The following is a 26,842-nucleotide window of genomic DNA, read 5'->3' on the forward strand; positions in this document are numbered from 1 at the left end:
GGACAAGATGCAAAAATTATTCTATATGTTAGCCCATCAGTTAGTTAGAAAGCAAGCTAATGAGGTTAGCGGCTGAAGAAATGCAGCTGAGAGATGCAGCTGACAATTCTGCTCAGTTATTACCGGTGCTATAATGTAATAAAGATCCCAACCTGTTGGCTAACATCTCATCATCCCGTGTCATCATTCTGGAAGGAGAGCTGGGATCACGTTCCATCTCATCATCTCGTGTCATCATTCTGGAAGGAGAGCTGGGATCACGTTCCTTCTTCTCGACCATGTGCTGCACAGGGAGGCTTCGGTGGCAGCTTGGTAAAGGATCGGACCACCGTACACAATACCGATACAGAGGGTTGGGAGCGGTGCATCCCTGCTTGAAGCCATGTGAAATAATGAAGTGCCTACACAGTGCACGGTTACGAGGGATGTACCAATACAGATACTGGTAGCGGATATCGGTCTGACACCAGGTTCAAATAGAATATCGGAGAATTTCCCCCGATACTCATACGTGCTTAAACTCCGATGCACCGAAGTGTGCTGAGAAAAGGGACATTTCGCCAACAAAAACAAGGGGGCGGATTTCATACATGAGTTCACACGTAACACCAAAATAAACACTTTGGTTTGAGAGTTATTGAGCGTTTGAGTGTAATATTGTCCACTGAGTAATGTTGTGGTAATTAAACATCAATGAAATGATGTAGATGAAAATTGCATGGCCCAGAGCCTTGGTGAGGGATACTGTTGGGAAAAAGCTTCCAAGTTATTCAATTATGTACATAAGAGTGAATAGGTTCTCGCGGGAATTCATATCAAAACAAAGAATTTTTACTAAATATCCATTGGACTGGAGAACGTGGCAAAAACATTTGCTCAACTAGAAAGGTGAGCTCAGTAGAGCGCAAATCTCCACCAGGCGGCTGCCTCTTTCTCTCTTTCTCTCTCTCTCTCTCTCTCTCTCTCACAGAGCAAACACGCCTACAATATTTAACAAATGCAGACTATTAGGGGCGGCTAAGTGGCGCAGTGGGCAAGGCGCTCACCACTAACGCAGGAGATGCTGGGTTCGAGCCCAGCTCTCGGCGTTGCTTCCGGCTTGGCTGGTCGTTCACACTAATACAATTGGCAGTATTAGGGGGTGGAAAGCCGGTGGGTGGGGATCGGATGTTGTGGACGGCGACTCCTACAGGCCGGTGGTGCGCCTGTACAGCAGAATCAGGAAGTATCGGGGGCAGCGTGAGCCTCCCACGCGTTACTCCTCGCCACTGAGAGATCGCGCTATACAGGTGAAAAGATGCGACGGCTGCCTCCTCGTGTACCGGAGGGGACACGTGATGCAAGGCTTGGTCCACATTGCAGCCGACCAGTGGGAGGCATGGTCTAACAACGTTCGAGACAGGGAGGGTAGAATTGGATCATACGAAATTGGGATGGGAGAAAAATAGAAAAATGGGGAGAAAAGTAGATAAAAAAAAAAAATGCAGACTATTACATACTATTAGACTGTTACACTAGCGCACTACTACACAATTGAAGTAGTGCCTTCAATTCATATAAGAATCACAAATCTATCTCTATTGATTCAAAATCGATTCACAAATTTACATTTTACATTTGATTCAGTGTGATTTATTTCTTTGAAGTGTCTACAGATTACATGATCTCCCCAGGCTGCCTGGTGGAGATAATTACACACTAAGTAACTTGAGGCTAAATATATGCTACCGTGAGCCAAAAGCATCTCTATAACCCTTTCTTATACATAGTATTCCAACGCAGACATCTTGGGGCAAACGACACGTGATTGTAATCACTAACAGGTGATTAGCATTAAACGACAACCGTGGCCAACGAGCTGTGGCACTGCGCCATATTGGTTGGCAAGACACATCATGAGAACACTATAGAAGCATTTAGCACTATTATTTATTAACAGTAATGATTATATAGTAACTTGATCAAAGGAGAAGTGATTTAGTTTGCAGATGATTTTGTTGAAGAACACCGTGTTTGAAAAAAGATTTAAGGGTTTATTGCAATAAGGGGTAGGACATATTGCTTCTTCTTCCTATTTGGACAAAATAATTTATTTAATTACATTTTAAACGATTCATTCATTCTATAAGAGCATTTCACCCATAACACATCTAGCATCTGAATACTAGTTTGTTCATTGACAGCTCAGCTCCTGAAGGATTTTCACAGCCATCTTAAATTAATTCCATATTCTGATGTAATACTTTGCTTGGATTTCAATTCCTCTAGTAGCTCCTCTGAGATTATAAAGAGATTGGAAAGACCTATATGTTCTATACTATCCCCAGCAAGTCCAGCTCCAGCTATCATTTCACCAACATCATATCACTGGGCTGCAATTACCACAACGAGGTCTGGTTGAACTCACTCGGACATCAACAAACCGAATGAGTTCATTTGACCACTTGTGTAAAGGTCAACTTTCTCTGGCTTACGGACACGGTGCTGACCTCGAGGTATTCAGGGCGACCAGTAACTGAAAGGTTTCATTCCCCCGGGACTGGAGGGTAGCTGGAATTACATCTACAGCGTCTACCGTCTCTGGCACACTGCCCTTGAGCAAGGCACAGATCCCTCAAACTACCCTGGTGCCCCTGCGCTGAGATACAGTAGATATATGGAGTAAAACTAATTCCAATTGCCTTGTGTAAATTGACAATAAAGTAATCCTCTACAGTGTGAGATGATGATGTAAACAATATATCAGCTTAGCGTTTCGGGGAAGTACACTTTAACAGGTGTACAAGCAGAAAGACTAAATCAATACATCTTGACAGAAAACCCCAGCCAACAGTAATTCCCTACTTGGGAGGAATGAAGTAGCAAATCAAACGGAGAAGCCGAGAGTGTAGGCGAGTCGTAAAGCCATTCCGTCTACAAGGAGGGAAAACGTTGATGTAGCTTATTATTATTATGTTATTATGAGTCCAAGGAGCTGATGGTTTACGACATAAATTATGCCGCAAGAGGTCCAACTGCTTGCAACATTCAAAACCGTCTAACGGGCTACTAACCACATAAGCATCTGAGGCGTACAGTTTTGACATCTCTTGGATTAAGATAAAAATTAAAAAAAAATGTCAAAGCACACATAATGCCCCCCGAGGCCGATGTGCGTAATGGCTTCAGCAGGTTAAGAATAATCCAGTTCACCGTGTTCCCGCTCACGTCGGGGGGCGGCGGTTTAAACCGGAGCACATGACGGCGGCTTGTTTCACTATTCAACACCAGCTCTCCTCCAAATATGAGCCAGCCACAAACATAATGCCACATGATTGGAGGCAAAGGTAGGCCAGCATTTGCATAAAACGCTATTATTGGGCGGTTGGCTTAACACAAAGGCAAACACCTAGGGGCTGTGTTCTAGCTGCGGCTGAGAACTGCCTGATTTAATGCCCCCATTCATCTAGAGCTGGTGCAGGAGCCAGGAAACAGCATTAGGCCTCGGGTCCCGCGGCCTGGGCCAGAGTGTGTGTGTGTGTGCGTGTGCGTGTGTATGTGTGTGTGTTGTGTGTGCGTGTTGTGTGTGCGTGTGCGTGGACAGATGGCCCTCTTCCACTGTAAGAACTTGCCGCGGTGAACCACGCTGTCAAACCGAGCTCACGGGTTCCAAATTGTTTCCATGGTAAACAGGGAAGTTCTACATGAGGTTCTCAGGAGTATGTTTTGGAGTGGGCTCGGGAGGCGCTGCTAAACGCCAGGAACGCTGGGGGGCGGGGGGTGCGGAGCTAGCGGCGCGCTCTCTCTGTTGTGCCTGGTCAAGAAATGTGCCGCCACATCTGTAGACGGGCAGCTAGCTGGGGGTGAAAGTCGCAATGTTTTGAAAATCCCAGCGCCAACTTTCTTTCTGCTGAAGCACTTCATCCTTTTTTAAAAACCAATGTAAAGACAAACAAGAACCCGTCTCAGAACTCTCAGAGGTTCTGAACGGTTCCTTTGACAATGGAACAGCGGCGAGAGAGAGAGAGAGAGAGAGAGAGAGAGGAGGAGAGAGAGAGAGAGAGAGAGAGAGAGAGAGAGAGAGAGAGAGAGAGAGAGAGAGAGAGAGAGAGAGAGAGAGAGAGGAGAGAGAGAGGAGAGAGAGAGGAGAGAGAGAGAGAGAGAGAGAGAGAGAGAGAGAGAGAGAGAGTGATCGTCCACTCTGGAAAGAGCAGGTCGGGTAAAAACGTCTTCATTTCAATTAGCTGGACGAGTGCCGCAGTGGACACCTGCCACCTGCGGAAGAGCCTCTTTACGCCACGAGGGCCTCGCTGCAGCTAATGTCCGTTCAGACCTTTATTTATTTAAACTCGAACGGCGACTGAGGTTTTCCTCATTAACTCATTCACGGCCAACCACGACTATAGTCGGGTTATCTCGCCAACCGTTGGACATCAATACTTGAAATCGCGATCAGACAATTGGAATATTCTTTTTGGGATACCTCCTAGGGCTGGGCGATATAACGATAACGATAAATATCGCGATATATTTTAATAATCAATATCGAAACTTAAAGTAATGGCTTTGCTTGTCCAAATGACAATACTGACCAAATTCAGATTTCTTTTTCTCTTGTCCATTTATTTTGTTTGCTTTCTAATTTAAAATACATTTTGAAACCGTCTGTACACAGTAGGCTATGTGTGCTAGCAGAACTAGACTCCAGTCACGAGTCACAGTGCACATGTTTGTCCACCAAAAAGCGCCAAAAGATAGAAAATAAACGAGCAGAGCCAGAACTGTTCAACTCCTCTGGAGCCACAGCCAGCAGAGAAGCAAGCCGGTTTACTTTAGCTTTTAAACCAGCTGCAGCCTGAGAACTGGAGTGTGAGGGGATGTAACACTAAAGATGGCGGCAATGACAAAGAATTGCTGCAAAATAAACATACATCTGTTGTTAAAAAAAAAAAATAAAAAATTATACTTATAACAATTCGATAATTACCGATATCGAGAAATAAAATAAAATTATCATATCGTTATCGCGATATGATTTTTTTCCATATCGCCCAGCCCTACGAGAGATAGTGACTGTCAAATGAGCCACAGTATTGTCTCCATAGCTATAATATAGCATATAGCTATAGCTCTGTAAACATCGTGACGCACAGTGAAAATGCCTATCTTTTAAAGCGTGGCCCATTGACTACAAGGATGGAGATAATGGCTGGCGCTGAAAGCGTTAAAGTCCAGTGTACATACAGAAATAAGCAACAACAAAAAGAAAAGCATATAGAATCACACAAGATGCCCTCAAAATGCACACGCACACAGAGGCACATGGGTGCGCGCGTACACACACACACACACACACAGCATACCAGCCAGGTGAACGTCCGGACTGGGACCACGGGGTGGAAGGTGACGAGGCCGAGTCCCCGGGCGACTCGGGACAAAGTGAGTCACGGTGAAGCTGACCACTAGCCCTCACGCAAGCGTTCATAAATTATACATATCCTAGCTAACCGACCCCCCTGCAACGCCACTCGCTCTGCCTTAAATCCCGCCGCTGCCAGCTCCTTTGTGACAAGATACATTTCCCACTCTGGGCTAGAAACAAACAGTACCCGCTCCCCACGCTAATGAGCTCGGCCTTAAGTGCCGGGTCCAAAAGACGACTGCAGGTGCTGTTTAACCTTCAGCAACACTCCGCAGTGTCACTGCTCTGCTCTCGGAGAAGCTGCTGCTGCTTCATAGTCCCCGGCCGCCTGCATCGCTCCCTTTATTGTTGTGGATGTCCTTGAGTCAAATTCATGTTTATTCAAATAATGAATTCAGGGGCGATCTGCACCCCCCCCCCCCCTCCCCCCTCCCATCCACCCCCACCCACCCGCCCAAAGCACCACCCCACCCCGAGTACAGAGCCCACAGAGCAGAGTAATATCAAAGCTTTGTAGAAATCTGCCAAATAACACAGCGTATGCTAGCACATTGACAGCATATGCACTGGAGATGAATATGAGGCCTTTGGTATGTACAGACTTGCAGACTAGTAGGGACACTGTCACTAACAGTCGAGCTGAAGCTGTCAGCTTTGACTGAAAAACGCAAGTCAGTGGAGGGTGGAAGAGATTGTATCAGGAAAAACACATCGCCTCGCTGGTACTCAATTATACAGCAATACCCAGCCTTAAAAGGAGCATGTGCTTGGGCTTTGAATTCTCCCCGCTCTGCCAATTCTCTGCTCCAGACCTGAGCTGCCAAGGTAACAATGCTTTGCTTTGTGTGACAAAACAGGGAAAATTCCACAATCCATCTTGGCATCTTTGGGGAGAGAGAGAGAACGACTTGTAGCGTGAATTACTGCGACGCGGCTCTCATCTGATCAGACTCTGTCGCGTCCTTTCAGCGCCGTCAGTCACCCGGGGGAATTTCACTCAAGAGTTAGTGCCGGACTAATGGGAGTTCCTATTCTCTGACAAACAATATGGCATCATCAGTATTACTCAGCAGAATCTAACATAACAAATGTTCGGGAAGTAGCAGGACCTCTCTACAGGGATCCAGGTGTGCATCATATATACAAGGTAACACACAATCATCCCCCGCACCCACCGGCCCAGCATGACACAGCACAGAAAGTCCACTCACCTTGGGTTGAGCGCGTCTAGGGAAGGCAACTTTAGGGTCAATCTGGTGGACGGAGAGGAGAGACAGAGAAAGAGAGGAAGAGAGAGAGAACGAGGGGGGGGGATGAGCAATTGAGAGTGAGAGGTGGAGAGAGAGAATAAAGGGAGGAGTGTGTGAGGGAGAGAGAGGGGGGAGAGAGGAGAGGAGAGTTAGCAAAATGGTGTCATCCTAGCTCAAGTTTAATTGTATTTGCCACATATAAGGTACATGTACATTATAGTGAAATGCTTGGTTCTGTATGAGCCTCCAGAGATTGTGCTTCATGCAGAATAAAGACCAAACACTATACAAAATATACAAAACTAAAGTACAAAATGGAAAAAATTAAATCCAGAAATTTGGTAGAAGAGGTAGTGCAAATCTTGGAGGGTGGAAGAGATTGTAACGCATCACTATGGAGGCTAATCTGACTAAAGTAAAATGATATAGGAAATGTAAAGTTAAAAGTATGGATGAAGATAAATATATGGAAGTAAATGGGAGTGTCATTCAGCACACATCTACACACAGTAAATAACATACTGCAGGCCTGCTACATATAGCAAAGAGAATGCAGTGGGGTTGCATTCTTCAGTACTTAATAAAATGACAACACAGCAGACAAAAGCCCTGTTCATACATGCACTGGACTCCTGAACGTATGTGCAAATGAATCTTTTTTTCTTTTTTTATTCAGCACAGAGTTTACCCTCCCAGTACCCAAGTCCTAAATCTGTAATAACCAACTGAGACCATAGAATACAGCAGATCATTGTTCACAGTGTGTTGATTAACGTAGACTAACCATGTTGCCTACACACAACAGTGTTGTGTAAAGTTGGTCCTTTAATGCTATATAGTTCAATTAAAACGTATGGGTGGTTGTGGATAAAGTTGATATCTGTGTTATCTTCATTCTCTCCAATTTCATTCCCAACCAAGGATAAGACACACAAGGCATTTGTCTCATCAAGATTTGAGCGAGTTTGTGCCCGATATGTTCCAAAAAGTGACAGTGGGGAGGCACACTGGGGCGCGATGAGCGAGATTGAAGCCGTACATTTATATTAAACGTGTGCTTCTCACTGTGTTTTAGCCTGCATGAAACCATTATTAAGTTATCATTATTCAATTTGTTAAATAGGTCAGCTTTTGCTCAATAACACTTTGAAACAGGAGATTTATTAAATATCAAAGTCAGCTCCGCTGTCTGACTGAGGATGAGAAATATGAAACGCTGTTTGCTCGTCATCCAAAAATGTTTCCATAAATTAACAGTTTATATAATAGTTTTGAATTGATACATTAACTATTTATATACTATTTATTTGCACTGTACGGAATACTGTTGACCCTTTTGATTTAATTGTAAACCTTTCTTTTAACACAAAAAGGTTGAGGTTGTCCTTATTTGCAACAATGTCAAGTTACATGCCAGTTGATGAATATTTAAAATGATGATCTTCTGTCCGCAGGCGGAGGAGGTACTTCCTCCCTGCGTCCTGCCCTCCCTCTACCTCGACCACCCCTCGCCTAAACCAAGCAGAGTAAATTCATATGAGAACGCGTCTGTCACGGAGAATCGCCTGCTGTGTGCTACCAGTGGGAACGCAGCGCCCGCACCTGATTCTCTGGGCATTGTGTCCGGAGTTCTCGTGTGAAATATGCTTAACGCGTCCAGAATATCCTCCTACCCTGGGTTTCTAGCACTAAGTAATGTCCTTCCCCGAATGGATTTAAAAGGATGGAATTGATCCCCGCCCACAGGGCAATTTGAGGGTGGGAAAGCACAAATTATTAATTGTGCCTCCCCCTTTGTTAAAGCACAGACACAAGGGTGAAAGCAGAGGAGGGGAACGGGACAATTCACCTGGCCACCTTCCCCACCTGTTCAATATGAACAAATTGCCCACTATCTATTCCACTGCTCCATCATCAATTACACTGTTTTAAATCCATATCTGGTAGAAGACGGGAGGGCAGTCCTTGTGAGAGATAGTATCGAAATGAGATGTGGACAGGCGAATCAACTCCCCAGTCATCCAATACCCATCACACTATAGTACAGGCTAATCGATAAATTAGCCAACGACGATCAAAGGAGAGGAAAAGGCAGCACAGACTGCACAACTCGATGGCCCGGGTTTGAATTTCTCTTGTTTCGCTACACCGACAGTCAATGAGTATGTGATTTCACAGCTTCTCCCATATAGTTAATCAATGTTCCCATTAACGACGGCTGATGACATCTAAAGCTACCAGCTATTTACCTTTCTCCGGTCACGGGCGGCGCTCCCCAAACACACACACACACATCTTCAAATTAAACCTTTTCATAACCGAGAGGGGGTCAATAAGACTGCGGAGTTACAAATTACACTGACAGGAAGCTAATTAACATTTATGTCCAGCCTGCTTTAAGAACTTATTATTGAAACTAAATTGCAACCGCAGCACGACACAAAGACAAGACTGATTGATAGGGAGAACTCAGGATCCTGCTACTGCATACAGTAATTTCCTCGACCATTCCCGATGTATTGAATAAGTTCTTTCATGCCATTCAAGGCGAAACAATGTGCTGTCCCGGACAACTGCCTTCCCATTTAAAGGCAAATAAAAGCTGGCTAAAAATCATATGCCGGCCCTTTGTTCATCCGATGGATTTCCAATATTTGGATAATGCAAAGCTGCAACCTTGCGTGCCTTTAAGTGACCGAAGGGAGAGGCGGGTTTATTCTGATCGCATCCCCCTGTGTCAGAGCAGGCAAATGTTAATTGGCGTGCACCCCGTTCTGATGGAACACAATGAGGCCTAATACAAAAGGAGCGCGGCAGAACATTTGTAACGACATTCGCGGTGACAATTCAACGCGCTTCAAGCCGCTACGGCGGAGAGCGTGCTTTGTGGGTGGAACTGAAGATTCGTCCCTCATCAAATAATGACAACGGGGGGGAAAGGGAAATTAAATGGGCGCCGTGTGAGGAGTCGCAACTAACGACTCAGAAATCTCTTTTTAAAAAGAACTGCGAGTCCAAATCGATATAGAAAAAGCACTAACAGTAGAAGTAATGGCGGGTCCCTTAAAGTGACATCCAATTTCTTTACTTAAGACAGGTATGATTATGGGGGGGGAGGGGGGGCTGCAGAGGGAATTTTCAGATTGATGTTAATTTCCTCTCGCACGCTTTGGCAAATGTATGAAGTAGCAGCTCCCCTGTGTGAGAGGGAAGCACATTAAAACAGTGCTGTCATCCCAACACATTTGACATTGTCAATGAAGATGAATGCAGCCCTAACATGGTCGCTCTCCTGGAGAAAAAAAGAAAAAAAATAACTTTGCTTTCATCTTTTCATTGCAAGGCCACATAACTGCAGGGGGAAAGGCCATTAGTGGAATATTGTCCATGTACATGTTGTGTGTGGGGGGGGGGGGGCAGCTTCAGAAACAGTGTCAGAGGAAACTTGATTGTCAGCATACAGTGATATTCATCTCAAGCCTTCACTTTCATGATGTCAAGGAGTCCACGTACAAGGGGAATTTTAAACAGGGGAGAATAGTGCAAGTCATGATCCCGTCGTCTGACGCGTCCAGTGGATAAAGTGTCTCTGTATCAAATAACAGGATTTTATATTCATTCAGATGACTCTACTCTACAGCCTTGTTTTGTTTCGTTTTTTTTGCTTAACCCATTCACTACCACACTACAGAAGGTTAACCTTTCACTACCACACAGACGGTTAACAGTCTATAGTGTGGTAGTGAAAGGGTTAACCTTCTGTAGTGTGGTAGTGAAAGGGTTAAGCCTTTGTTGTGTGGCAGTGAAAGGGTTAACCATCTGTATAGTCGCAGTGAAAGGGTGTGGTAGTGAAAGGGTTCAAAGGAATATTTCACTTTAGTAAATCTTGCTATATTTAAAGTAATCTACAAGTAAGCTAGCGATCACTGCTGCCCTCGCCGTCAACATTACCATTCCTCCCAGGTGTCAGGCTCCTCATTCACTTCCATTCATTCTGAGGACCACGTCTAGATATCATACCTCTGAAGTATAAACAAACTACACAGCAATATTATTCTGTGTAATATATTTTTCTGTGTCAAAGGAGCCCGACTCCTGGGAGTAATTGTGGCGTAGACAGCAGTGGCCACTAGCTTACTTGTAGAGACTTGGAAAGGGGTAAGACTGTGGAAAATTGACATGCTCTACTAAAGTTAAATATCCCTTTAACCAACCTAGAGGACTTGTTGACGGACATGTACTGGGTCACATTACATTTCCAAGGTCACATGATACGGTCCTTAGTAGGCAGGTAGTGGGGACTGTTTCCAACCGGTTCGATAGGGGGCGCTCCATGACATAGCAGGCTAACGCACATAAATTATGTGACCGCAAAGCTGCAAACTCAAGTTTGGCTCACAGCCCAAGTCACACATCTTACCCCCCGTCTCTCCCATCTTTGATGTCTGGTTACTGTGCTATCTAATGAAGCAGCAAAATATATAATGGATCCAGGCATATCCATCTTATTTGTTAAGTAGTTAATTTAACGATTGTTAAGTGTCCTAGCCAATGATTATACACACATATTTATTTATTTGTATCTTGAAATGAGATATTTCCTGAAAAAAAAGTGCACTTCTGGGATCACATCACAGTAATATTCAGTTATGATTTAATCTTTAAATAAACACTAAATTTCAATAGGCCCTTTATCATGATTGTATTGCCTGGGTTCCCACAGACATTGCTAAATGAAATTCAAGGACTTTCAAGTACTTTCCCCAGCACTATTTTTCATTTTATTTATTTTTTCTATTTTTCTCCCATCCCAATTACCCGCTGTGCCAATTCTCCCCTCCCCTGTCTTGAACGTTGCTCATATATGCCCCCCACTGGCCGGTTGTAGGGAGGATAGAAGCCTTGCATCACGTGTCCCCTCCGATACACGGGGAGGCAGCCTGTCACATATTTTCACCTGCCAGCGCGGACTCTCATTGGCGAGGTGTAACGTGTGGGAGGCTCACACTACCCTTGCCATTTCCTGTCTCTGCTGTGCAGGCGTCCCCCAACCGACCTGTAGGAGTCGCTGTCCACAACGTCCAGATGACCACCCATCGACTTCCACCCGCTAACTCTGCTGACGGCCGGCTCAAGCCGGAGGCAACGCAAACAGCCGGATTCGAACCCGGTGTCTCTTGTGTTGGTGACGAGCGCAATGTCAGCTGCGCCACCCAGCCGATACTATTTTTCATTTTAAAAGGGAATTTAAAAGGATACAATTCATAGAAAAAAAAAATCAGATCCAATATGTATGGCTTAAAACCAATTTCCGACAATTTGTTACACTTTAAATGTGGCTATAGAGTGAATAAAACCTCTCTCTCTTTCAACATGCACTTCAGCCACTCGGCTCTGAATTTCCCCCCCTTATATTTTTCCCACACTTTGGTTAGTTTGGTATACATTTTTCTCCAACGGTCTTACGACAAAAAGGGCTTTCTCTTAGGGCCATTTGAGACCTTTTCGGGCAAGACATGAATATAGACAATATATTATAATATAATATTAATTATATATGTTTTATTGGGACGGTTGGTGAATCCCAAAATCATCCCGAAAAGGTCTCAAATGGCCCTAAGAGAAAGCCCTTTTTGTCGTAAGTCCTTGGAGAATGAGACCCATTGTGACTCAACACACAAGTAGATCAATATCAGAAGTGCCTACTTCCTGCAATGCAAAAGACTAATAAAAAAATGGTATTGCTACCTTAACCATTATCACATATACATATATATACACACATGCATATAAATATATACATAACACATCAACAAGAAAATTGATGATGAATGTGAATGGGGGGGGTGGATGTGTCACAAGTGTCATTATTATGTCATCTGTGTGTCTAATAACTCCTCCAGTAATGACGAATCCAATAGCAACACTGTTGTTCATGTAAGAGATTGCGTAATCACTAAGCTCATAAATAGTAATGTGGCTGGAGTGTTTCAACATTGTAGGGTTGCATTAGGCTAGTTAACGACAAGTTAACGACACATAATATTACAGTATAGGAAATTCAGGTTGACGGAACAATTTGACTACAGTACTACTGAGTGACATAAAGGCAGAGCCTTTTCCCCAGGAACTGCAGATGAAAAGGCAGTTTCAGGCTAAATAAGCTAAATTAAGCAGGGTATTTCAGGTCCAGTGTCATATTTCCATTTAATTAAAATTAAGGACAAACTACGCCAAGAATTAACGACCAGTGTGGAACGACCAGACAGACAGGACCGTTTTGTCAACTTCTTATTTTTATTTTTTTACTAAACAAACCAGAGGGGGGAAAATGCCTGCACAAAAATAGCTGGCCAAATAAACAAGGCACGCACTGAAGGTTGAGCACCCGGAGCTAGAGTGTGTGTGTGTGCGTGTGTGTGTGTGTATCAGCTCATGCATGCATTTGCCTTTCGATGAGCTCTCAGTTGAGCTTCTCCCTCCTCCCAACCCCCCTTCAGTGAGGGCAAAGTTTCACCTTTATCAATAGGCTCACACACACAAGCTCCCCATTCAGTCATATGGGGGAGCCGTAAACATGGCAGAACTCTCCTGAGCCATATTAGTGGCAGGCAACTCCTGATTTCACCACCGACGCTCTGCACTTAGGGCCAGGAATCAGCTGTCAAAAACCTTCTTTTTAAAATATTTATTTACATTCTTTTTTTACAGTCACCCCTGTCGACCCATTTTGTTAGGCATACCTCACGCATGGAAAAAAATTACATAAGTCCCCTGTGTGTAAGGACTATAAATGATCACGTTGGTAAATTAGTAGCTTTCCACGCCATCCTCAAATGATCTCTGTTCTTCTAGTATAAACCCTCTTCTGGTTGTCAAAATACAACTAAAAGAATGTTAAAAAACTACAACTCCTGTGTTTCATAACACAGCCCTCGAGGCTACAGCTTTTGGAAACTGTGGAGCTGTTAATGCTAATATCCCGAGCAGGACAACACAGGAGCAGTTAATGCTAATATCCCGAGCAGGACAACACAGGAGCAGTTAATGCTAATATCCCGAGCAGGACAACACAGGAGCAGTTAATGCTAATATCCCGAGCAGGACAACACAGGAGCAGTTAATGCTAATATCCCGAGCAGGACAACACAGGAGCAGTTAATGCTAATATCCCGAGCAGGACAACACAGGAGCAGTTAATGCTAATATCCCGAGCAGGACAACACAGGAGCAGTTAATGCTAATATCCCGAGCAGGACAACACAGGAGCAGTTAATGCTAATATCCCGAGCAGGACAACACAGGAGCAGTTAATGCTAATATCCCGAGCAGGACAACACAGGAGCAGCCAGTCTATGCTCCACCGCTCCCAGAGAAGGAGTCCTTTTTAACACCCTCTCACAGGTGAGCGCCGAGATCCAGCCACACACACAGACTGCTTGTCCTGAGCCGCGGTACATCGACGCGTTGGGATTTAATCCCCTAACATACTTTCTCTCGACTGAATCAATTCTTTCATCCACAATCTAATAAAATATCTCCAATATAATACAACGATATAATCAAATAGAACCCGGGAACAAAAGACAGACACCGGCGAGCCCCGATAGCCCCCCGCCGCCCACCCCACTCTATTTTCAATCAAAAACAACAAAAGCTTTAAATGCTTTTTCAGGACCTGTCAAAGCATTACTCTCGGCAATTATCACTTCCAAAGATCAACGGCTCAGAACGCATGCAATAATGTGACATGTTTATGCGTAATAAGGGCTTATGATTTTCCAGGAACTCATTGAATTAATTAGGTTACTTAGCGTCTTGATTCGATCATAGCATGCAAGTACACAGGTTGGAGGGAGAGACACACACAGCCGATGTTTATACCACCACCTTCACCACCGCGACACCTTGTCCAATGCGAACACAAATTAATGAAGACCCTCCTGGCCCGGCTGTAATCCGGGGGTCTTTTCAGAAAGAAATGAGACCTATACTGGCCGCAGGTACGCATGGTCAGATTACTAATAACTATTAACAGTCTAGCAAAAATGAGATTGGTGAAAAAGATCAGATGTGGTTCATTTTTTATCTGTGGTGCACACATAGGCTGAGATGAAAGAGCAGCAGGAAGGGAGCCAGCAGCGCACTCAGTCGCCACTCAAGCTGAGAAAAATGAAAGCTTAACGCAAAATAAAAGTGCTTACAAAACCAAATTTATTCATGTGAATTATCTTCATTTTGTCCATACAAATTTTCAATAATGCAATTTTGGGTGAAATACTGACAACACAGTAAGTAAGAATGTAAGAAGTAAAGAATGTAAACAGTGGTTTATGCTATACAAGATAAGAAAGATGTTTATTTTATTTTATCTCTCTCACACACTCTCTCTCTCTCCAGAAAAAAAAACAATTACAATTTCATTACACAACATGCAAGGTCAAACACATTTTCTCATCAAACAATCCACGAGGCAATCTTAAAGGGAAAGTGGTGCGAGGAGTGACCACAGTGTTTGAATTATATATTATGTAGCGTGTCACCCCAGCGGCAGAGTAGGGGTTAACTATCTGAATGTAAGATGCTGGCTGAGAGGGGTCAGGGCACACAATTAACAACCTCCTCGTAGCATCGAGTGTAAAACGACTAATTAAAATGGAGAATGGCACTAGAACGCGTCTCAAATAATAGAATGGCACATTAGATTACCGTTCATGCAATCACAAGCAAAGTAGCGAAAAGGAGGAAAAACATACCGTTTTCGAGTCTAATTCGTGGTGTGGCTGAGCTAAGACTTTATCTACACTGGCAGCGTCTGCAAACGTCACGAACCCAAAGCCCCTGTAGAGGAAAGAAACAACACACAACATCACAGTGTATAAGTGAACCCAACACACAACATCACAGTGTATAAGTGAAACCAACACACAACATCACAGTGTATAAGTCAAGTGAACCCAACACACAACATCAGTGTATAAGTGAACCCAACACACAACATCAGTGTATAAGTGAACCCAACAGCCAACATCAATCACAGTGTATAAGTGAACCCAACACACAACATCAGTGTATAAGTGAACCCAACACACAACATCACAGTGTATAAGTGAACCCAACACACAACATCAGTGTATAAGTGAACCCAACACACAACATCACAGTGTATAAGTGAACCCCAAGCCCCTGTGGAGGAAACACACAACATCGGGACCCTGATGTAAACAAGACGAAAGTCTTTCTCTGGTCTGCATCCCCTTAACAATTGTATGTATTGAGCCGTACTGTATTGTACCCATTTTGCAATCTGTTAAATAAAGTTTTCAATCACTCAATCAATCAATCAATCAGTGTATAAGTAAACCCCAAGCCCTGTGGAGGAAACAACACACAACACAACAGTACACAACAAACAACATATCTTTGACTGTGTATTCTTATTTTGACCACCTAAATGTTTATTGTGAGCGATCTGTGGGGGCGGAATTTCCGTCGGGATTAATAAAGTACTTATATCCCATGATCTATTACAGTGTACAGTAGAAGTGAACGCGACTGGACGCGTTTGTAAAAAAAAAAAAAAAAAAAAAAACGAGTTGCAAAAGATGCACCGATGATGACGGTTCCCTCGTCTCTTGGGTGACCTTCAGATTACTTCTCACTTTTTCGTTTGAGCGCATTGTCTCTTTAATAATAACAGAACAGCGTGGCGAAGAATCAGAGACAACAACACTGGTATCGGGAATAATGAATATATATATTCCCACACCTCCCGGTCAATGTCAAACAGCATTACCCTTCTTCCAAAGAAGCGCTGCTGATTCAATCGCTTGCAAAAGCAAAAGCGCATCGCGGGACACACTGGGCTAAATGGCTGCATGATATAATATTCGCCATATGATCGCTCTGAACTGAAGGACACTACGAACCCTCATCCTTATTATTATTATTATTCCACGACACCGGCAACAATAGTCCCATGATCATTTACCTGGAGCGTTTTGTCGTCGGATCTCTCATCACCATACATTCTCGGATCTCCCCGAATTTACTAAAATAGTCTCTAAGGCTGTCTGCAAAAATAAACAAGAGAGAGAGAGAAGAGAGATTATTATACACGCGTCGATTATTCTCATATCAGAATAATAATAATATGCAGCATGCGAGGAGGAGCGGCGGTGAATGTCACACAGTGTGCAGCACAACACACATAGGGGTCGAATAGAGGACTTTATTATAAATGATTGCAAATCAAAATAACCTCGCACGCACACACACGCACTCAACATATCCCAGGACACACACACACACTCTCTCACACGCACGCACACTGTACAACACGGGGACTCGGAGCTGCGGCGGTGCGAGCCCCTCTCTACACGCACCCCGCTCCTGCGCGCCGCCGCCGGGCTGCTCTTACCTGGTGAAGTTTGCCAGCTGAGGCCACCGATAAACATTTTACTGCAAGGAGGGGAAAACACAACAGAAGTCAGTCCAGATGTCAGATCGCCGGCCATTTTGACGTGTGTGTATAGCTAACTACTTGCAGGGCTAGCCGTGTAGCTATAACTACTTAGCTGGCGACCAAAGAAAATAAAAAGAGAGAGAGCAAGAGGAAGGCGGAGGAGCGACCGAGCAGCGCAGTGGAGGAGCCCGCAGCAGGCGCGCTGTTGTCGGGAGGACAGGGGCTCTCGGGCCCGCCGCTCCTCCTCCTCGCTAATAGAATCAAACAAAAAGGTGTATAGTTGACTGGACCCGGAAGGTAGCCTTTAAAAAATGTCAACGCTTATTATTAAGATTGCAATATTTTACAGATATGGAAATACCCCCCCCCCCCCAAAAATAGAAATCTGGATTTTTCTTGCAGGTTTTGTCTTCTTATTAGTCTTACCCCGGGTCGTGTTGCGAATCGTTCGGGCTTCCAGAGGTGGCTTGGCTCCCGTCTCCCTCCATGATCTAAAACCCAACTAGAGGCAGTGACTAACGGATACACACAGACACAGCGAGTCGCTACTAGACGAGGCGCCGCTACGAGGACGTTACTGAGCCGGGAATGCAGCCGTCACACGTGGGATCAGCTCAGCCTGTGTTCCCTCCTCCCTCCCTGGACCCACTCGGGGCGGGGCAGGGGCTCGTCACCTAACCGATTCCATTGACGTCATTTGGCATTACCCGCCCACATCGCCTACAGATGTAACGGTGCAACTGTGCAGCAAGCTTCTTTTTTCTTCTTCTTTTTTTCCCCTTTAGTGGGGGGGAACAAGGGACCTATTACATCATCAGTAAACTAATGAATGCACTGGTATAGTGTGCCACTAGGCTACAGCCATTTCATATTAATCCTCCTTCATAATGATGGTGCACCGGTAGTAGCCTAGTTTATTATCATCATCACAATAACACGATCACAATAGCTCTGCATATGCCTTGATAACTTGTCATCATGGTGCATATTCAGCCGTGAAACGGGTCTGATTAGATAAGTCATCATCCCTCTGCTTACTGTGATTTTGGTGCCAAGCTTTTGTTCAACCTTCGCTGATGTATTTGCCTTGCGATGCAGCTGGTGCACCGGGTTACTGGTTTATTATTACAATGGACCAAATCAGACAACATTCCCCCGCCAGGCCTTTATCAATAGTCACCGGTGGCACGACAACTGGTTTGGATATTATGACTTGTGTTTGTTTTTAACTTTCTAGTCTCTGATAAAAGTGTTTCTATGAATGAAGTTAAAACAAATATATAATAATAATAATAATACTGTATGACCGATTGCATTTCCACAAAGAAAAGCTATTTCAATGATTAAATTACAAGCACATCAATTATACTGCGACATAATAAGCATATACATATATAACAGGCTAATTGTGTTATTATATTCCTGTAAATCACTCACAAGCTTAATATGTCATGCCTGGTTTGTTTTATGGTATTATATTCCAATTACAAGCGTCATATTTTATTACTGGGTTGTTTTATGCCAAATCCTAGTAGCTAACTATTCTGCTCCTTAACACTTGGTCGCAGCATCGTCAACCAGGCCGTCACAGAACACCTGCTTTGTGTTTCTGAATGAGAACAACAGAAGAGCATTGCATTCATTTCTACTTTCCACACGGGGTCCCCTTCAAACCTGACGCTGAATGACAGGAGGGTCTCGCCACACATTACAATCAGACTCCCAAACTCAGCCAAGTACAACTGACCTACCCGTACCTCAGACAAAGAACCATATAACTCCGTCTTACATTTTCAGAGGGACAATGTTATAAAACTTTATTATCTACAGATATATATAATAAAATATTCCTTTATTGATCCCCTTGGGGAAATTCAGGCGTCATAGCAGCATGGGGGAGCGTATGGGCAGGGTAATAGTAGAAAGACATACAGTAAATATAGGCAATACAATTTTATCTGAATATGAAGATAAGAGAAAAAATAAACAGTGTAAACAATGTAACTACCTCTGAATATACAAATATGAGAAAAATAAACAGATGCCCTATCGGTTATATTATATGTTACAATAAATATATATATAATAAAAAAGATGGTAAGTTGGGAGTGTTGTACTCATTCATAGTTAAATACAGTAGGGGTTGAGAACCTTCTTATTCACACTCCAAAGTGATTTGGATTGACTTTACAACTGCAAATACATGGGGCTGTCTAAAACAATGTCAAAACAGAGCTCTATGGTTCCTCAGTACAAGGAATCATGGTGTCCCTATGACACGTTCTGCCCATAACAATACGGTGCAACGCCACACACAGCTCACTCGCCACAGTTGTCATTGAATGATAATCACCTGTAATTTGATTGTAATTGCAAACCAGCGATTCACCTGTAACCTTGTCGTCAGCAAACCACAGTGTCTGCGATTTAATATTATTATGAATAGACCTTTATCTTGGTGACAATGCAGCAGCCTGCTGCAGAGATACACATCAACACTAGACACAAATGTGTATAATAATAACGGGACCTCATGTGCTGTACCTAGTGTGAAAAACAAGGAACAATAGACTATACACACCCCTCTCCATAGATACCGTAGTACCGTGTATTAAATATATTTTAACAGCTGAGACTCCTCACTTTGTCTCGGCAGTATCTAATTCCTTTTGTATATTATGTACCACGGCGCTATAGGCAATCCAATTATGCAGAATTTGTTACACATCCAAACACTACTTACACATTGTATACTGTGCACGAGGGAAACAATAGGAATAGGCTAACACTTCCCCCTATCACATGATATGCCCTATTATATTAAAAATCTAAAATTAAAAACACAATTATTGGTCCAATGTTGCCGCATTCACTGCTCTCCCCGTTTCCCCTGCAGACAACAACGGAGAGCAGCTGGGGAGAGAGGGAGCAGGAATCTGAAAGTGAGACCTCAATTAAGGCTGGGTGCTCACTGGAGTCTAGTCATGCTACAGTGATTGCCGTTTATTTCCTTCTCAAGCCCTTTCAGAGAGAGGGAGGGAGAGAGGGAGGGAGAGAGAGACACCCTTGGCCTATAGAAGGCTCATCACTCTTTCTTCCCTAGACTTTTTTTTCCACCCCCTTCTCCCCAAGTAGAGCTCTCGAGCCGCAGTTTAACTACACAAAGTAAAGGAGGCACATATCAAGCTGTGGACTAGGCAAAGCCGACTTAAACCGGACTGATTGATTGACATGTAGAGGCACAGCTGTTTCCCCTCAGCGGCTAGCATTAAATGAGCTGTCTCTCTGTTAGTAAACTGCACAAGGAGACTCCTCATAGGCCAGTTTTCATTTTCGCTCAGAATTCAATCTGGTATAGGCGGTCAGGTGGCGTAGCGGAGATTGCGCTCGTCACCCACGCAAGAGGCTGCGGTCTCGACTCCCGGAGTCAGCATTGCCTTGGCGTGGGCTGATCGCTATACTAACTCGTTTGGCTGGGTTAGGGGGAGGGAAGCCGTGGGTGGGAAACTGGCGTTGTGGACAGCAACGCCTACAGGTCAGGTCTGGGCGCTTGCTCAGCGGAGGCAGGACTTGAGGAAGGCAGCGTGACCTCCCACACGTTACACTTCACCAATGAGAGCCCTCGCTGCCAGGTGAGAAGAGAGCCACTGGCTGTCGCCGCACGTGTCGGAGGAAGTGTGCGGATACTTCAGGGTTCCCTTGTACCGACCAGTAGGAGAACATGCGCACAACAACCAGGTAGGGGAGGGGGGGGGGGGGGGGGGGGGATTGGCACAACGACTAAATAAAACAGAGAAAAATCGGAGAAAGAGATATAAAAAAAAAAAAAAAAAAAAATTCAATCTGGTAGCAGAACCAACGGATCTGCCTTCAAACTGTAACTGAGCTCGGCTCCCTGTGACAATCAATCATCTGGAGAAAGATCGAGCGTTATGATGTACCCTCTGTGTGTCTCTAAAGTGGCATATTGCTACAAATCTATTGCTGATGAGTAGGCAAGAGAGCACTGACTGACAAAATGTCAAGATCTTTGAAATAAAATCATTTCCAGAGTCAAAGGAATGAATTTCTACTTAAGAACCCAGATGCTCATTTTGCCGGTGCGGAAGAGAGACCTTTGACACAGCACTAGACGCGAGCTAAATGCAAGCATAGAATTAGTTTCATTATGCGTGCCTAGTAGACCATTGGTCATTTTTGAAAACGATCTTCAAATGAGAAATAAACAAGTAGTACACAGATCGCCAATTAGCGTTCATTAAGCTGACAATTGCATTTAAATGAGGCTTGGCTTTATGTTCAGTCAATAAAAAAGTACATCAAGTATGTTACTCATAGACGCTTATGCATCACTCATTCAAGAATCAATCTCAATAGCTTTTGTAATATATCGACCTTGACGTTCCCCGACAATAGCGAGGGCCTATCTCATTTGGAAATTCAATTTTCAGCTTTGGGTTTGGATTAGGTATGTCTCCGGATTTAATTTTAGCCCTACTGTAGAAAATGGCCTTCAGTTGTAGAGAATTTATTAATTCAATTAATTCAAACAGCACCAATTTACCAGTCATAGTGTGTGGTAAAATGGCACCACTGCGGCTAATATCCAGACCTGATGAAGAGCTCGCAGCATGGAGCCTGATCGGTAAATGATAGAATTTACAGAGTGTAAAGACTTTCGAAGGGTTTCTAGCAGGAGCATGTGTTCTATTGTTGAACTGAGATGCACAGGAAGATACGCTAAAACAGCGGCCCTGCAAAACCCTGTTTAACAGTGAAACACATAGTGCAGCTTTGCCTGGGAGGAGTGCTCTCATCCTGGCCAGTTAGGAGACACTGAGGTGGAGAAGGGGACCCTGATCTCTTGTGGATAGAGAAAGGTGGGGGTTAGCGTTTGGGGACATTGTCTCTCCAGGTGTGAGATTCAAGCTATTGTTAGGTCACCAAAGGGATTCCAAAAGAAAAAGTTAAAATCTAGACCCCTAAATATTTGATCTTATACCTACAAGTACTTCTAAATAGCTCTACAAATGACTACCGTAGCTCAGAGTTCCCTTTAAGAAGCGATCCATAAAGCAGCTCAGACCTGACACGTTTGACGCACTGCCCACGTCAACATACCCATCAGCCAGGAAAGCTCTTAGTAAAAGTTTATTAAGGAGCCCTTCTCTAAAAGAAAAGGGGCAGAGTTTAAATTAAATCTGTTTGATTGGGATCGCATTTGAAATGGTAATATAAACACAAATTAAGCGATTAGCTTTTTCAGAATAATAACAGCTGTGATTTGGTGGCAACACTTTGCTTTGGGGCCACAAACAATGATTAAGTGCCTGGGAACTAATGAGGAACTATATGCTAACAAAGTGTAGAAACAGATATTATCTAACCGATAGTTAGGCTACAGTTTGTTGTGAGAGCTAAGCAGGCATGACGTGGGGATTAGAGAGTCAAATTGATGGTTCTTTACTAGTAGAAGCCAGCCGTACGGCAGGTGTAACACCAGAGTAACTGATGGTAAATCAAATAAAAAATCAAATTTATTTGTAAGGCCCGACGACACACGTTCATGTCCCCATGGGCCGGACAAGTCAAGAAGAAACATCACAATAAATCAAGAACAAAACTAAAAACACCATGAAATCCTAAATAAAATGTAAAATAAATAAATGCAACACTCCCAGACATACCCCACACGAAGGTAAGGAAAAACTCACAACAAACCTAGCAATAGGAAAAAAGCACCACAGGCAATGTGGAGGGGAGAAACCTTAGAAGGGCCGTTCAAGGGGAAATCTCCCTTCTTAGATGTCGGTGATAGTAGTGTTGCTATGGATGATCAATGGGTGGAGAATAAAACAGGTGAAACAGCTGGTATGTATGTACATACGTGTAATAAAACACAATATGTACATGCAATAGCAACTGGGGTACATAAGAACATTTTGAAAGATTGAAAATAGAATAGAGCTAATTAGCTAATAGCTAATATCAACATTTCGGTAACCACATAGTTCCTCATTGGAATGTATAGGTACTGAATTATTACTATTGGGCCACTGGAAGTTGAATGTTTGCTATGGTGTCATTAACATATATGCGTATGTACGATCAACTCGTGTCAGTATATTTCCAATATTTTCAGTGGTCGTAATAGGAGCAGGTTGGTACATCCTTTATGGAGGTGAGCTGCATTTGCTCCCAGGTGCTGTTAGCATTGGGGACCAAACCAGCAAACATGTCATTTCAAGACAGCCTTCCTATAGGATCAAGCTGGCACTCTATTGCCAGGTTAATACAAGGTTTTAGCTTTGACAGAATAATGCCATTGTCCACTGGTTCATAATAGCAAAAGCTTAACAAAAGTATGAAGTTCTAACTAGCATAATCCAAATCACATTCCAGCAAGGTTATTGGAGTAACAGGGACTGTGACTGATTAGGAAGCCGACAGCATAGTTGTGTAGCAACCTGTTTCTATGAAACAAGAGTACTTTTATTTCCACTAATAGTACTACAGCAGATTTCAATAAAACAGACAATTCTGAGTCAAAGGTACGTGTTTGTTTTGGCATTTGATGTGTCCTTACAGATGCATTACCTTTGAAAAGTAAAAGCAGATCCGGTAAATTTGTGTGCTGTGTACCTTTGCCTTGCACAGAATGTTTGGGGAGTGGTTACCATGGTTACCTGCTGCCTTGCTGGAAGGATTCTAAACATCCTGTGAAAAGTTGACAGTTGGTCAAACTACACCTCAAGTGAGAAATAGTTTCTTTATTAATCATTTGAAAATGGCAACATTAGCTTAAAAAAAAAGTACCTTTGACATACGCAAATATATTATGCAGCATATTAATGTTGCTGTACAGTTTGTTTATGCTTCAGAAGTATGATAATCAGATTTGATCCTCAACAACACGAATGGCAGTGAATGAGGAGCCTGACACCTGGGAGGAATGGTGGTGTTGACAGCGGACGACAGGGACAGCAGTGGTTGTTATAGCTTACTTGTAGATTACCTGAGATGGAGTTAGTTATACTAAAGTGAAATATCCCTTTAAAGCTAATTTGGGGAATTCTGGAGTGGAACACTTAATTATTTAATGAGTGAAAAGGACAATGTGGCCAATATGTAAGGGGACTTTTATATCCAAATGAGCTTCATATAGTAATGCTATTAATTCTATTTTTCCGTCTCATACAATTAATTGTCTATATAATTATACACTGGTATGACATCACAAATCAGAGGGCAGGGCTAACTGTTCACTCTCATTTATGGCATTTGGACGTTGTGACACTGATCTGTCTTTGGGCAAAGGAGTAACATTATTATTATTATTATTATTATTATTATTATTATTATTATTATTATTATTATTATTATTATTATTATTATTATTATGCTGAGATTTAGTGGCATTTCCCTTTAAAACCTTTGATTTAGTTGAGCATGAACTGAAAATATAATACTCATGAGTGTGATAAAGAAACACAGCCAACCCGCATGAGTACACACATTCCTCGGAGGCTAGGGGTCAGGGGTGCCTTGAGTGGCAGGCACTCTCCACCTCTCAGTTCACTTGACGTCAGACTTTATCCATCAGGATCTGGGCTTCAAACAGGGACCTTCCTGTCACATGTTGTCATCAGTTCTCTTTGAGCTCACTACCTCAACAAGACACACCTCTGCACATGTATTGATTAACTATCTCAGAGTAGGATCGCTGATATACAGTCAGTTTTCCCCCATCTGGTCATTACAAGTGACATGGTAAAAGGATCAGGCCGGTGATCTGAGGTAAGCTGACGTACTTTGAGGTTATGATGAACACGGACCATAAATGCCTCTGCATTTCAATTAAATTAAATTAAATTAAATTAAATTAAATTAAATTAAATTAAATTAAATTAAATTAAATTAAATTAAATTAAATTCAAACCTTTGTTTACAGGACAAACATGCAAGGTGCAAGCTCTCTTTTACAGTAGCACCCTGGGTAATTAAAAACGTAAACAAAAGGGCATACGATGCTAAACAACAATAAAACAATAAATAAATGAGAAGCAAAACACAACAGGACAATATACTGTACACTACAGAGCGATACAACATTAGGCTTGATAAGTCATAGTCATTCATAGCTTTATACTCCTGAGTCCTGACCTTTTGCACTGTTGCAACAGGCATCCCGGTTGTTGTTGTTGTTGTTGTTGTTGTCTTTGTCGTTGTCGTTGTCCCAACCCACTCTTTTCATTTCATCAGCACAAATGAAATATATAATATGGAATCACTCGACTAAACATGAACAGATGAGCTGGAGTCAAATGAAGTGGCAGTCGTGACTGGCGCTAGTGAGGGACTCCTGAAGCCCCGGGGATCTTTAACAAATTGAAGCACTAGCTATTAGAATGTTTTCGTAAGAAGCTATTCTCCCAGATCAAACCAGGCGACAGAGATAAGAGGATCCCACAAGTATTTTCTGTTCCCCTCTGAGGATGAATAGAGGAGACAGGGCCGTTATCAAATCCAAAGATAATAAGAGATGACAAACTGTGACTTAATTAACCAACAATAACAACAAGCACATTTATAGAAAAAAAAAAAAATGGGAAGGGCTAATTTCTTAATTTGTTTGGTATGGAGAAAGACCAAGAGTCAAATTCAAATAGATAAAGAAGGAAAAACCAAAGCGAGGATTAGGGCTCCCAAACCTCATTAGCTACTATTATGCAGTATTAATAAAAACCAATAGCAATCTGGTTAAATGACAACTCAGTGTGATGCGAAATGGAGAAAAATATAACTCCCACATTGTAAGAATCTAAAATCGTTACCATTCGTATCCAAGAAGATAGTTAAACCTATTGGGAATAAATGGATAGATAATACAATAAAGATATGGCATAATGCATGTACATTTTATGGTATAAGAGCAGAAAACATATTTATTTTACCAATTTAACTCATTCAACGCCAGACCCGATGATAGTCGGGTTAACTCGCCGACCGTTCAGCGCCAATCACGAGTATAGTCAGGTTTTAATCGTTATTTCTTTTATTAGTGATATCCATTCATTTTCATCCATCCAGCCTGATGTTATCGTTGGGAATGGGTCTGAGCTCGCAAAAGGGCAAATACCGCCGCCTACGCCTTCCAGCTGGTATTGCACTCCATTGGGAATGATGTAGTTTATTTTCTGGGACGATCCGAGCTGGGCAGGCGGGGTTTAAATACTCAGGCGAGGTAGGTCTATACAACGATGGCATGGAACAGTAACCCCGCCCGCCCGCCCATATGTAACGGTCGGTAATGGGGTACGGACCTCCACAAGCAGTATTTGGAATGGTGATCAGATAATTGGATTATTTCTTTTGCATTACATCAGATACAAGGTAAGAACACTATATATAAATTTGATCGTTGATCTGATATTTATTTCTACCCCGATCGACGCTGTCTCTGTGTGTGTGTGGCTGTGTGCCGTTGGGTGCAGGAGGGGGCGCCGCGGTCCAGGGCTTTTTTCATTCTTGCACGAGGAAGGATAATAATGATGATCTAGCGTTGATTTCAGGAAGATTCGATAATCAGGCAAAAAATGACAACGTGTTTAGTGTATTCCACTAAAGGGCTATTATCGCGTCTTTTCCTGGAATTACTAAGAATCACCAAAACTATACTCATATTCAAAACGGTATAAAACGGAAATGTACAGATGAAAAAACAAT

The 26,842-nt window shown here is 43.0% G+C and overlaps 1 protein-coding gene across 1 annotated transcript in view; it reads right to left on the bottom strand.

The window, feature by feature from the left end:
- Positions 1–17,683, bottom strand: part of LOC311224431 (RNA-binding protein Musashi homolog 2-like) — a 211,487-nt gene extending 193,804 nt beyond the window's left edge. The window contains exons 1-5 of the mRNA XM_084309417.1: positions 17,543–17,683; positions 17,072–17,112; positions 16,643–16,724; positions 15,408–15,492; positions 6,613–6,654 (exon numbers count right to left, since the gene is read on the bottom strand). Coding sequence (XP_084165543.1) covers positions 6,613–6,654; positions 15,408–15,492; positions 16,643–16,724; positions 17,072–17,112; positions 17,543–17,604 — 312 coding nt within the window. The 5' untranslated portion in view covers positions 17,605–17,683. The remainder of the gene's footprint in view (positions 1–6,612; positions 6,655–15,407; positions 15,493–16,642; positions 16,725–17,071; positions 17,113–17,542) is intronic.
- Between the last annotated feature and the right edge of the window lie 9,159 nt (positions 17,684–26,842).

The sequence above is a fragment of the Notolepis coatsorum genome (assembly GCF_963971535.1).
Source record: "Notolepis coatsorum genome assembly, chromosome: 1".
Classification (NCBI taxonomy): domain Eukaryota; kingdom Metazoa; phylum Chordata; class Actinopteri; order Aulopiformes; family Paralepididae; genus Notolepis; species Notolepis coatsorum.